The sequence below is a fragment of the Mirounga angustirostris genome, unplaced genomic scaffold (genome assembly GCF_029215605.1).
Source record: "Mirounga angustirostris isolate CCGP_5_RB_7025 unplaced genomic scaffold, mMirAng1.0.hap1 SCAF_3, whole genome shotgun sequence".
In the NCBI taxonomy this organism is placed as follows: Eukaryota; Metazoa; Chordata; class Mammalia; order Carnivora; family Phocidae; genus Mirounga; species Mirounga angustirostris.
In genome coordinates, this window is record NW_026991711.1 from 99,568,804 (window position 1) to 99,582,782 (window position 13,979).

The following is a 13,979-nucleotide window of genomic DNA, read 5'->3' on the forward strand; positions in this document are numbered from 1 at the left end:
TGCTGTTTTTGTTTAAGCCTGTCAGTGTTATGTGACTTTTAAAACTACGTACATATATCCTTTTATGAATTTTTATTTTAAAGATTGCAAAGAAAATGTGCTAAGCCTTAAAACACCCATATACTTGTCCGACCACAATGCCTTATCCCAGGTGCTCACTCCTTTGCTCCCAACTTACAGCTATATGCCAATTCATCATGATCTCCAATCCCTTTTCATATCCTTCACATCCAGTTGTTCAAGATACACATATAGGAATCATCACAGATTCTTCATATTCTTACTCCCCTCACATCTAAGTAATCAGTAAGTCATGCTGATTCTATTGCTTTTCTCTTACCTCTTTCTCATTCTTATTGACCTTACTTTCTCCCATGTGTTGGCTTCATTCTAAAGCTCCACTTGGTGATGAGCTTCTCTTCCTCAGATTCAAATCCACTAGGAGAGCTATGCTCTTCTAAGAGTACCTACAGAATCCCTGGGATTCGCTCTGATTGGATGGGCTCAGGGCACATGCCCACCTCTGAACCAAACACCATGGCTGGGGGAATGTCCTGCTCAGACTGGCTGGATCCAGGGGCATCTCTCCCAAGACCCACCCAAACCACTTGGCCTGAGAGCAGGGGCAGATGGGATCCCTAATGTCAGAAGAGGGGGAATAGATGGAAGGCTTCATCCGGAAAACTGCAATAAAATCACCTGTTTCCAGTTTTTCATGTTAATATTGTAAATTTGATTTTAATTTCTAACTGAATCACACTCTCATCATTACCTGTTTCCAACACAATTCACTCCTCTGTTTCAATCCACCCAACCCAGTGCAGTCAGAGTGACCTTTCTAATACCATACATGAATCTGTGTCATTTGCACTAAAGATTTCTGCACAACTACAGAATCCAGTAAACTCTTTTCTATAGCATATTAGTCCCTCATGAACACCCATCTGGACCCATCTCCTACCAACCCCTTCCTTTATAATTTTATTATCTAGCTCTCTCCTATCCCAGACTTCTACCCAGCCTATCTCCTCTGTCAGAAAGATACTCCCCTAACACACCTGCCTGACAAATACATATTCATCCTCAACTGTCACCTCCTCTAAGAAGTTTCCCTAGTTCCCCCAAGCAGACTTAGATGCTCTTTGTTCCTATGCCCTCCCCAAATCCATGCATATTAAAGCAACTACACCTGTTTAGATATTCATCTCCCTTATTCTGAACTCAGTAAGAGCAACATAAAACAATTTTTCATCTTTAAATATCCCATACTTAAACTGAGACCATGAAAATTATATTCACTATTTGCTAAGCGAATAAACAATATTTAAAAATAGCCGTTTTTAATGCCAAATAAGCACAGTATGCATTTAATGTAATCCTATTAATAAATTTCTTATACTAAGTTACTAGAAGAATTTTTCATTTAAAGCACACATTTCATTAACTTAATAAAACCTGCATGTTGCTAACATTTCCTAGACACAGAAAACTATTTTACTAATATTTTGTTATGATAGTCAACTAATGGTTCTTGGTTTAATGGTTATTTTATATGGGGCCAGTGGTAGTTCTAGAATTTTTCCAAAAATATTTCATTTAAATGGTCATAAATTTTAAAGGCTCCCCTCTTTCCATGACCCCACATAAGCCACAAATATTAAAAAAGACATGTTTTAGTTTTCTAAATATGTGTAGTAACTTGTTTAGCCTATTTCACATAGGCAATTTTTCCTCTTGAAAATAACTCACTATAGCATTTTAGTAGACAAAAGAAAGTTCCTGAGATTAACTCTTTCCTGAATTTCTATGGTTGACTGATAATTTCTGCTGAATATTTCAAAACAATTCCATCTAAAGAAAAAAAAAAAACTTACCTCTGGATGAAAAAAGATTTCAGGTCCCAAGAATCTCTCATAACCAACATCAATAGAAAATTCTTTCTTTGAGATAGCATTGATTCCAGTATATTGCTTAATCCACTTTGATCCATCTGTGTCATACTTGTTAAATTCTTTTACTAAATCTGGGCAGACATAACTATAGCGCTCCTAAGAAAACAAAGAAATGAGTAATTATTTCTTCATTTTAGGAACAGTAGAAAAGGATGACATATTTTTAGCGAACTAGAATCAAATGAACAAATATCTTCAGAAAATAAAATTAAGAAGTTAAGCTGAAGAAAATTTTATGTTAGGACATTAGTTTATGTTTGGTACAAATAAACAACTCATCTCTCATCTCCTACACGTAATTCCTGGCTTCATATATAAAGTGAATAAGATTTGACCAACTAAAGAGAGAACCTCTACTATCTCATGAAAACATACATTAATGTCATTCAACATTTTATACAGTTCCAATAATTAATGGAGTTTGCATTATGAAGAGGAGAAAACATAAAATAAATACAGAACTGGAGAATAAGTAATAGCTGATATAACCCACAATATAATACAGACCCTTAATCCTTAATACCTTCCTGGAATAAAACTGAATATGGTCTAAGTAAATGAGCAAGAGAAAAAATGCTGAAAATAAAAACTATTCTTTTTTACTATATCACCTGCAATGCTAAATTGCTGAATATCTGGTTATAAGTACTAAGTAAAAGTTTTCATCAAAAACACAATTAAAAAATGTTATGGGTTATAACATTCTATTTGCAATTTATGGACTCCCAAATCCAAGTCTCATTTTTTTTTTTAAAAGAAAAACACACATTTCACATATTTTTGTACATCAAGAATTCTACTCCACGACAGATGCAAACATTATTACTAATAATCGAAAGACATAAAAGGAAAGAATATGGAAAACAAAGGACAATTTGATTATGTTGTTGTAGCTCTTCTTTCTCCAAACGTTGGAAGTAGGAATTACATGGAAATGATAATTCTTAAAAGACATTCAGACTGAGCATCAGTATTCTCTCCAACAGATGTGAATCCTCGTTGCTTTTGTTATTTTTTTAAACTCCAAAGATGCTGAAGCAGTATTCATGTTTATTTTTTATATATTTAATTTTGATGCCAACCTTTGGGTAAGTTTTGGCAGCCATTTCATAATTCCTTTACTACTAGGAAGTAGTAAATTCTTTTTCATTCCTAACCTTTGAAGAGTGAAAGAAACCCTATAATCAGGCAAAGATAGGCAATAAAGTTATTTTTGCTGGGGCAGTTTTGCTTTCACATACTGAAAACATATGAGAAACCCACTGAAATTTTTGTAGGTTGGCAAATGATAAATTTAAAAAGCAATGCTAAGTATTTTGACAGTTTACATGAAGCACTCACTAATCTAACAAAGACTTATATAACATACAAATTATTAAAACACCTTAGTCTTCACATTTTTCTTCTGTTTGCTATATCACTTGAGCCAAACACCACCTCTATTCTATAGTGAAATGAAACAATTACATAAAAAAAAAATTTTTTTTTTAACAGAAAATTGTTAGGATTAAAATAAAGAATTCAGTGAAGAAACTGAGATACAAGGACTGTGAAGTGAACTAATTATTTTTACACAGGGAATAATCACAAAAATGTATGCTAACGTCAGTTGGTACAAATGTTCTTGACTCGGGCGCCTGGGTGGCTCAGTTGGTTAAGCGACTGCCTTCGGCTCAGGTCATGATCCTGGAGTCCCGGGATCGAGTCCCGCATCGGGCTCCCTGCTCGGCAGGGAGCCTGCTTCTCCCTCTGACCCTCCCCCATCTCATGCTCTCTCTCTCTCTCTCATTCTCTCTCTCAAATAAATAAATAAAATCTTTAAAAAAAAAAAATGTTCTTGACTCAAATGTGAAATGTGGAAACAACAGGCACAGAGTTGATAATCCTGCAAAATTTCCTTACAAGAAATACAGAGAAAACATATATATAATTAAGAGTAATAATTTACAATTGGCTAAACAAAAGGTTTTTTTAAGTACTGTTCTTCACCTGATAGTTTCTCATGTTAATATTGTAAATCTGATTTTAATTTCTAACTGAATCATACTCTCATCATTACTTTTTTACCTTTACTGCCTTAGCAGTTTCCAAGGATTGCTCTGGAGGGATTCCTACTTCTCGGTCTCTCAGCAACTGCTGAATAAAATATGTTATATCTCGTCCTGCGATTGGAATGTGCTTAATACAGCTGCCAATCACATACCCTTCAGCCTAGATGAAAAAAAAAAAAAGTGGCAAATTTACTTTCAATGATTTCAAAATTAATATAACCTAAATAACCATCAAAGATTAATTTCTCAAATTAGTGTGTTTATATTCCCAAATACTGCTTTATCCTAGGAGAATTCTTCTAGTCTTTATTCTTCAACTGTATTCCTCACAATACTACATTATATAATTTATAATACTGTACACATATTATGAACAAGAATGGCCAGAACTTAGATTATTCTTTTACTGGTAAGAGTTTATAACCAAGACTGAAATGACTGAACAACACAGAAATTACGAATTTCAGAAGTTTTAAATGTTCTGATAGCAGACCAGATAGGAAATTATTTTAAAATCTTTTATAATTTCAATAAACAATTTAGATAGCATTGTAGGAAATTTGATCACTAATCCACAAACTCATTTTTCCTAATGAAGTAGGTACCAATTTCACAAGGCTGAGGCATTATATGCATTATCATTAATGCCAAATAATTAAATTCTACACAATGAATTCATAAATTTACTGATATGAGTCGGAAGTACAAAAAATAATGTTGACAAAATTAAATTTCATTGGGGTGCCTGGGTGGCTCAGTCATTAAGCGTCTACCTTCAGCTCATGATCCCAGGCTCCTGGGATCGAGCCCCGCATCGGGCTCCCTGCTCAGCGGGAAAGCCTGCTTCTCCCTCTCCCACTCCCCCTGCTTGTGTTCCCTCTCTTGCTGTGTCTTTCTCTGTCAAATAAATAAATAAAATCTTTAAAAAAAAAAATTAAATTTCATTATCAAAGAGTATCATCTGGCCATGACAGAGTATTAGGGATTGGATTTATCCTCTCACCTTAAAGAAAAGAAACAGGACAAATGAAATGAAATAAACATTTTCAGACACTGAACAGGTAGAGTAGGGCAGTGTTCCCAATGATAAGGGAAAACAAACAATAGGAGTGCTATAAACATCCCATCTCACTGCCTAGGAAGCGTTCTCAGGCAGCAATAATGGGTCGGAGAACCCAAGCAGAGTCAGATAGTCTCATTTTCAGGTATGATTAAAAAAAAAAAACAAAAAAAAAAAACTACAAATCTATAGATTCAAGAAGCTCAACAAACCCAAACCCCAAGAAGAAATGGGAAAGGGAAGAAAAAAAAAAAAAAAAAAACACCACACACAAACACATTTAGGTACATCACAATCTTGAAGGGAGCCAGACAAGTAAGAAATATCACAAAGAAACAAGCATAGGAATGACAGCAGACTTATTTTCAGAAACAATGTAAACCAAAAGACATTAGAACTACATCTTTAAAATACTGAAAGGAAAAAACTATCAACCTAAAATTCTACACCAAGTAAAAAATCTTTCAAAAATGCAGGCAAAATGCTTTTCCAAAGGATGTACATAAGTGGAAAGAGTTCAGAGTCAGTAGACCAGCACAATAAGACATATTAAAGGCAGGGATGCCTGGGTGGCTCAGTTGGTTGAGCATTCAACTCTTGATTTCAGCTCAGGTCATGGTCTCAGTGTTGTGGGATTGGTCCCATAGGGCTCCCCGCTCAGTGTGAGTGTGCTGGTCCCTCTCCCTCTTCCTCCCCCTAAGCCCCTTCCTCCCCCCTACCCCCACATCACACATGCTCTCTAAAATAAATAAATAAAATCTTAAAAAAAAAAGAGGCCATGTTAAAAGGCCATCATTCTGGCAGAGAGAAAATGATGCTAGATGGAAATCTGAACCTTCACCAAGAAACAAGCACTGGGAATGCTAAGTGCGTAAATATAAAAGAAATTTATCTTTTTCAAAATCTCTTTTAAAGAGGAGATTTGTTCTCAGCTGACATGTCCTACCCCTCCCAAAATTCTTATGTTGAAGTGCTATCTCCCAATACCGCACAATGTGATTGTATTTGGAGACAGGTACTTTTTTTTTTTTTTTTTTTAAACATATAATGTATTATCTGTTTCAGGGGTACAGGTCTATGATTCATCAGTCTTACACAATTCACAGCGCTCACCATAGTACATACTTTAAAGAGGTAATTAAGTTAAAATGAGGTGATTAGAGTGGATCCTAATCTGGTATGATTTATGTTCTTAAAAGAAGAGATTAGGACACAGACACACAAGGAGACCATGTGCAGATGAATGGAGAAAATTAGGCCACCTAGAGAGAAGACACAGAGAAGCCTCAGAAGAAATCAACCCTGCCAACATCTTGATCTCTGATTTTATTGCCTCCATCTGTGAAAAAATTAATTTTCTATTGTTTGAGCCACTCAGTCTGTGGTACTTTGTTATAGCAGCCCTAACAAAACTAATATACTACTTACAATGAAACAAATTAATAATGCACTATAAGTTTGTAACATGTAGAAATAAAATGAGTGACCATTATAGTGCAAAAGGGAAGTACATTGTTGTACACTTCCTATTTATAAAATAGATTATTTGTAGTTAGATTATAAATTAAAGATGTTTATTATAAACCCTAGAGCAACCACCAAAAAATAAGCAAATGACAATAACAAAGAAGTAGAACACAGCTAATAAGTCAATAAAGATAAAATGGAATTATGAAAGAATACTCCATTAATTAAAAAAGAAAGCAAAAGGAAAAAAAGAACAAAACACAGAAATATCCAATTCTTAATATCCTTATAAAAATTCATTCTTTTTCATGTTAATAACTTATATTTGAAAATTACCTATTTAAATATTATCAAGATACTGATATTACTGATTAGTTGTGCAGATATTAAGACCGGGGTCAGACAGAACCAGTCTGAATCCTAGCTCCAAAACCTACTATTTGGTGATCTAAAGCAATTCATTTATTTGCATTTTTAATGGATAAACTGAGGTCTTCAATATAACCTACATTATAGATTCTGAGGTTTAAATGAAAATCTTAAGAATCTCTATGTACCTAATAAAGAAAACTGAACTATAAAAAAAAAACATGAAATATTGGACACATCCCAATTTCCAAGATACTAAAATATCCCCCAATGACAAAATAAAATCTGGTATAGCCATAGAATGAAACATTATTTGGGAATAATAAGAAATGAAGTACTATACATGCTACACCTTGGATAATCTTGAAAACTTTAGGCCTCATCAAAGAAGCCAGTCACAAAAGAAAACCACAAAGTGTATGATTTCCATTTACATGAAATGTCCAGAAAAGGCAAATCTATTGAGACAGAAAGTGTATGAGTGGTTGCCAGGGCTAAGGTTATCAGGGGGAGACTGACTGCTAACAGATACAGGGTTTCTTTTTAGAGTGATAAAAATGTTCTAAAATTGACTGTGTTGTAATGGATGCACTCTGTGAATATACAAAAAACCCACTTAAGTATACACTCTAAATGGGTGAACTACATGGTGTGTAAATTATATCACAAAAAAGCTGTTACTAAAAAAGGGGCAATTATTACTGAAACTATTGTGACACTGGGAGGGTAGATTATGACATCTAATCTAAAAGTAGTCACCCTGAGTATATAATTCTCAAAAGAGGTTGCCTGATGCATTAAAAATAGGAATGACTAGTAATGAAGAAATAAAAGTTCAAAATAATTTCATTTCTTACAGGATAGTCAATATAATATAAAAATTTTAAAAGATAAACCTTTCTATATATCTAATACTATCAGTATGATTCCAAGTAGTCATTTTTTAGTGTATTAGGCAAAATAAAAAGCCTAATTTGTCATTAAGAATTGGAAGCACAAGGGCCTTGGCAGAAAAAATGCTATCTCTAACAAATAATCCAATCTGGTGCATTTTTCTTAATAGGCTTTACTAAATCCAAACCATAAAGTACGATCATAACTCGAGCTTTTTATTCAAAAAAATAATTTCCAGGGGCACCCGGCTGGCTCAGTCATTAGAGCATGTGACTCTTGATCTCAGGGTTATGAGTTCAAGCCCCACACTGGGCGTAGAGCTTAATTAAAATAAAATAAATAAAATAAAATAATTCCCAGAAGTCATTAATGGCCACGTGCTTATAACAAACTGTTATTTAGTTAACCTATGCACCAAACTGAAATCTGTTAATTAAGGATAAGAGAGACTATCAACTGGCTAACCCATACAACACAGACACAGCCAAACCAGAAGACAGAATTCCACGTTTAAGAAAGGCAAGACTGATGAATCACAGACCTGTACCCCTGCAACAAATAATACATTATATGTTAATTAAAAAAAAGAAAAGAAAAAAGAAAAAAAAATTGTTTCAAGACATACATACATACATAAATGTAAAGAAAGGCATAGGGGCGCCTGGGTGGCTCAGTCAGTTAAGTGTCTTCCTTCGGCTCAGGTCCTGATCCCAGGGTCCTGGGATCTTGCCCCCACATCGGGCTCCCTGCTCAGCAAGGAGTCTGCTTGTCCCTCTCCCTCTGCCTCTTCCCCCACCGACCACCACTCATGCTCTCGCTCGTGCTCTAATAAATAAATAAAATCTTAAAAAAAAAAAAAAGGCATATTTCCATTCTGGTTACTCCAACATTTTCTAATTATGAATTAGAAACAATTTCTAATATTTTTAAATCATATTCTAATTACAGTACCAACCTAATAACAAAGGAAGATTTTGGAATTTGTTTATAGAATTTTAATATTAATATGAACAAAATACAGCCCTAGCTGAACAAATGGCCAAATCAGAGTAAACTTCTCAAATATTTAAAATTTTTTTTAAAAGTAGCATTAATTCATATCATTTAACTCTGCCAGATTTGTTATCTGATAGGACTATTTGGTAATTTTAAAATATCCTTACCACAGGAATGACATGGGTGACACCATCTCCACTGTCTATTACTGTACCGGTCAATGTCCGTTCTCCTACTTGTCTTGAGGTCCAAGATGCAGCTAAGGCAAGAACAGCCTTAGACAAAAAGAAATGTGACAGGCAAAAAAATAAAAACAAGCACAAAGAGTTAATAGAAAAAAATATTTCACAGAGTACTTCAATTTTAAATGTACAGTTGACTCTGGAACAACACCAGGGTTAGGGGCACTGATCCCTCCAACACAAGCAGCTGACAATCCAAGTATAACTTCTGACTCTCCAAAAACTGAACTACCAATAGTCTGCTGTTGACCAGAACACATAAACAGTCGATTAACACATTTTGTATGTTACATCATATACTGTATTCTCACAGTAAAATAAGTTAGAGGAAAAAAATGTTAAGAAAATCGTAAGGAAGCCAAACATTTATAGTACTCTATTTATCGAAAAAAATCTGCATATAAGTGGACTTATGCAGTTCAAACCTGTGTTATTCAAGGGGCAACTATAGTCACCTCTGGCAAGACAATACACAAAACTCATTTACATTATTCAATAAAACTATTCACATCCTACATTTTAAGACAAACTTACAGGCTTATATTTACTTTTAGGGGCATATTTATAAATATTCCATGTTTTTACAAGGGTCAAAATGGGGAAGACCAACATGAAGTATCACAGTACTAAAATTGCCAGGACTTAAAATTATGTTTATATGGGCTAACCTGTATACAAACCACAAAGTGTAAGTAAAGAAATACACAAACACCCAATCACCAGTTATTCCACACACAGATGCCTATGAACAAGTATCTCTATCGTAAGATTAGCTCCAAATTTTCTAAGTGCAACATGCATTTAGGAATATATAACAAGTTATTTAACCACAGAAAAAGCCATTATACACTTCTAAATATGATTTAATAGGAAACAAAGTTGATGAAATTACATTTTTCTATGAAAAAGACTGGCATGGGAAATAAAGTACAATTCTTTTTTTTTAAGTTTACAAATTAAGAAATTAACACAGCTAACTGATTTTTTAAAAACTGAATTTCATACAATCCAAGCCTCCAACAAGATACATGGCCAGTAATTAAAAACAGAGCTAAACTTTTACCTACTTGCAATGTAATAGCTGAAAGGGACCTAGAAAGTTATCTAGGCCATTCTCCTATTTTAACACAGGATCACACATCATAATCATTGTTACCTAAGATAACTATACAATAGTTTACATACTTATTAAGCATTTGTGATATGCTAGACATCACATTCACTACAGGGTTAAAAAACAAGAGGTGAGCTGTGATCCTGAGAGGTGGGAGAGAAGCCATTCCATGAAAATACACTTACAAAGTAAGTTCAATAAAATATTACAGGGATTTATGATACACAGAATACAGAGGGCACAAAGGAGAAGGTGGTCAAATACACTTAGCAGTAAATCAGTCAATCAAAACAAACTATGAAAAAAGGACACACCAAATGGTTCAAGGATAAATGAATACGTATATAAAGTTCTTGATGTGGAATAAACATTCAATAAATATTAATACCCTTATTTCTGTCCCATGAAAAGCTCTGAATTATCTAAAGATCATTAACTTACTTCCTTCAACATTTCTTTTGTTGACTAACTCAATTTCCTATGATTTCTAAATTACTGATTCAGGAGAGAACTATGATATGCTTTGAGGTCATAAAAAATATATTTTTAAGAGTGAATTAGGGTGCCTGGGTGGCTCAGTTGGTTAAGCGACTGCCTTCGGCTCAGGTCATGATCCTGGAGTCCCGGGATCGAGTCCCATATTGGGCTCCCTGCTCGGCGGGGAGCCTGCTTCCCCCTCTGCCCTCTTCCCTCTCGTGCTCTCTGTCTCTCATTCTCTCTCTCTCAAATAAATAAATAAAAAATCTTTAAAAAAAAAAAAAGTGAATTAAACCAGATAAAAATTCAAGAGTCAAGCTTATCCTGACTTGTGAACTTTCTTACCTGCACAGCAATGTACAAGCCTGGAACATTGAAGGACTCAAACATTATTTCAGCAGTATATTCCCTGTTTTCTGGAGTATTCAGTGGAGGTTCAGTCTATTAAATTGAATAACATTTTAAATCGACAAGACCAGATTATTTTGACAACTTTTAGGCAATTTTTAAATAAGAAATAATTTATGTCAAAATTTTATTTAAAAATCTTAAATTTAGAGATACAAAGATAGACAAATAGACCAAAGAAAAACTATAAAAAGAACTCGAACAGATCTATGCATATATGAAAATAGTATAGTTATTCACACAAAAAAAGAAACCAAATTCCTACATTACATCATTAAACACTGATTAAAGGAATGAGAGAGAGAGAAAGGAGACCTAGTCAAATCATCTTATAAAAGGGTAATGACAGATCCTCAGGGAGACATACCAATGGTGTTTCTAGCAGCAGAATTCTCACCTATATATTGTAATGTTTTCAGCAGGATGTACCGGGTCTGTTTATAACTACAGTAAATAAGCCAAGATTCTACAAATTTATGCCATGCTTCTTGGAAACTGTTATTTAAGTTATATAACTGTTAAGAGTATTAAATTGGAGATATTTACATAGTTCTCTTCAGTTTATATGACCACATACATCATTTAGAAACCTGCAGATTAAGTCTGGGCCAGAACACATTCTAATGAGGTGAGAGAGGACTGAGGAAACAGTACTTGCAATCCTGAACTTCATGTTTCCCTTATGTCTCGAGATTACTTAAATCATTTAAATTATTAAAGCTTGAAACCGGGTAAGACCTCTGATTCTTACCAATCTGATTTGACCATTCTTTTTGTTATCTCAAATATTTAAAATGAAAGGCAAAAACTTTTAAATTTCATAAAAACAGAAGAATGATGTTTTTGACCGTGAGGTAAGAATGATTCTTTAAATTTCAAGAGCACAAATTACAGAGAAACATGGATAAAACCTGAATTCACTGAAAATTAAATCTTTTTGTTAATTTAAAAAAATACTATAAGGTGTTTTGGGGTTTTTTTGCACTAAAATACTATAAGGTTTTTAAAGAAAATGGTCAACTAGGAGTAGACTTTGTGCCTAGGTAAAATCTTTAATAGCTAAACTACATGATGTGTTTTAAACTTATTTGAAAGAGTTTTGGAACTATGTTCAAGGCTTTGGAGATAATTTAGTGATAGATACATATAAAATTAAGCAAACTGAAAAAACTAAGGCAGTTAAATTATAAACTCTAAGAAAAACAAAAGTTCTATATAAAATAAAATATAATCAGAAGACCTCCCGAAGAAAATATAATAATAGCTAATAACACATTAAAAAACTGCTAATAAAACATCATTAGTCATCAGGAAAATGCAAATTAAAACCAAAATGAGAAATCTTACACACCCACCAGAACGGCTAAAATTAAAAAGACTGACACACCAAACGTTGGATAGAATGTAGAGCAACCAGATTGCTAACACGTTATTGGTGGGTGTGCAAAAAGGTACAACCCCTTGGAAAAAGTCCTGGAAGCACCTACCCTATGACACAGCAATTAGATATCTAGGTATTTATATAAGACAAATGAAAACATGTCCACAAAAAGACTTGTATAAGAATGTTCACAATAACCAAAATATTCGTTAACAGTCAAAAACTAGAAACAGCCCAGGTAATCATCAACAAGAAAATGGACAGTGAGGCATATTCATACAATAGAATATGATCTAGCAACAAATTACCGGTACATGCAACAATGTGAATGAGTCTCAAAAATTATGCTGAAGTCTTACCAAAGATCGTATCTTTTATAATTCCATTTATATAAACCTCAAATATAGGCAAAACCAATCTGTGCTAGAAAAAATCAGAACAGTGGTTGCCTCTAGGCACAGGGGCAGGAATTAATCAGGAAAGGGCATCAGAAAACTTTCCAAGCTGATAGTAATGTTCTATATCTTGATAAGGGTTTAGGTTACACCGATGTATCATCTGTTAAAACCAGAAGATGGGCAAATTGTATCATGCATCCTATAAGACAAATCCAGCTCACCACTTGTTTTTGTAAATACAATTTTACTGGAACACATTCAGGTATCATCTAAGGTTGCTTTCCTGCTACAACAGCAGAGCTGAGTAGCTGCAGAGACCAGATGGCGCTCAAAGCCAAAAATATTTGCTATCTGGACCTTCAGAGAAAGTATGCCAATGACTGGTCAATACCCACAGAATGGTAGAGTTAAGATTTATACATTTTATAGCATGTGAATTTTACATACATAAAAGAACTATAAACAAATAATGATCTCTAGTTGATGATACACATGCTAATGTATTTAGGGGTGAAACTATCTGCAAACTCATTCTGAAGTAATTAAAAATATAAGATGAAGTGATGGATAACCTGATATCTTATGCAATTATAATAAAATTAATACTTGAGTCTAGGTTGTGTACATTTATCGTAAAATTCTTTCAACTTTATGTGGTCTACCCATAAACTATTCACAAATAACAATAAAATATAGAATGTACATTTCATATAACTATACTGTAGAGAGGGGGAGAACATAAGGATTCTGTGTTGAGAAGGAGGGTAAAAGAAACAAAAGCCTCATTTTTCCTACTTAGGAAGTCAGTAGGTAGTGTCTAATATTTAAATAAACAAACAAGAAATAGAAAAGATGTTTAAATTTGTGAGATAACTATCACAAAAAGCTCTTTAAAAATCCAAAGTGTCTCTAGATAATATGAATCAAAGGCTGGGAAAGGTGAGGAAGGAGAGTGCTATTTTTTTTTGTTTTAAATCTTACAGCATTTGATTTTTGTAAGCTATAAACATTCATTGCTTTGATAAAAATAAGAAAAGTTTAAAAATTACATCGTATTTTTCTTGCCAAGAATTACTAGTGAAATAATACATCAGTTCAATAAAAAAAGCGAAGCGCCATATTTCCAACTTTTTTTGAATCTTACTGTTCCTATCATAAAGATTACATATT

The 13,979-nt window shown here is 33.7% G+C and overlaps 1 protein-coding gene across 1 annotated transcript in view; it reads right to left on the reverse strand.

Moving 5' to 3' along the window:
- Positions 1-13,979, reverse strand: part of ACTR3 (actin related protein 3) — a 60,661-nt gene that overhangs the window by 14,418 nt on the left and 32,264 nt on the right. The window contains exons 5-8 of the mRNA XM_045868984.3: positions 10,968-11,063; positions 8,957-9,064; positions 4,020-4,163; positions 1,875-2,048 (exon numbers count right to left, since the gene is read on the reverse strand). Coding sequence (XP_045724940.1) covers positions 1,875-2,048; positions 4,020-4,163; positions 8,957-9,064; positions 10,968-11,063 — 522 coding nt within the window. The remainder of the gene's footprint in view (positions 1-1,874; positions 2,049-4,019; positions 4,164-8,956; positions 9,065-10,967; positions 11,064-13,979) is intronic.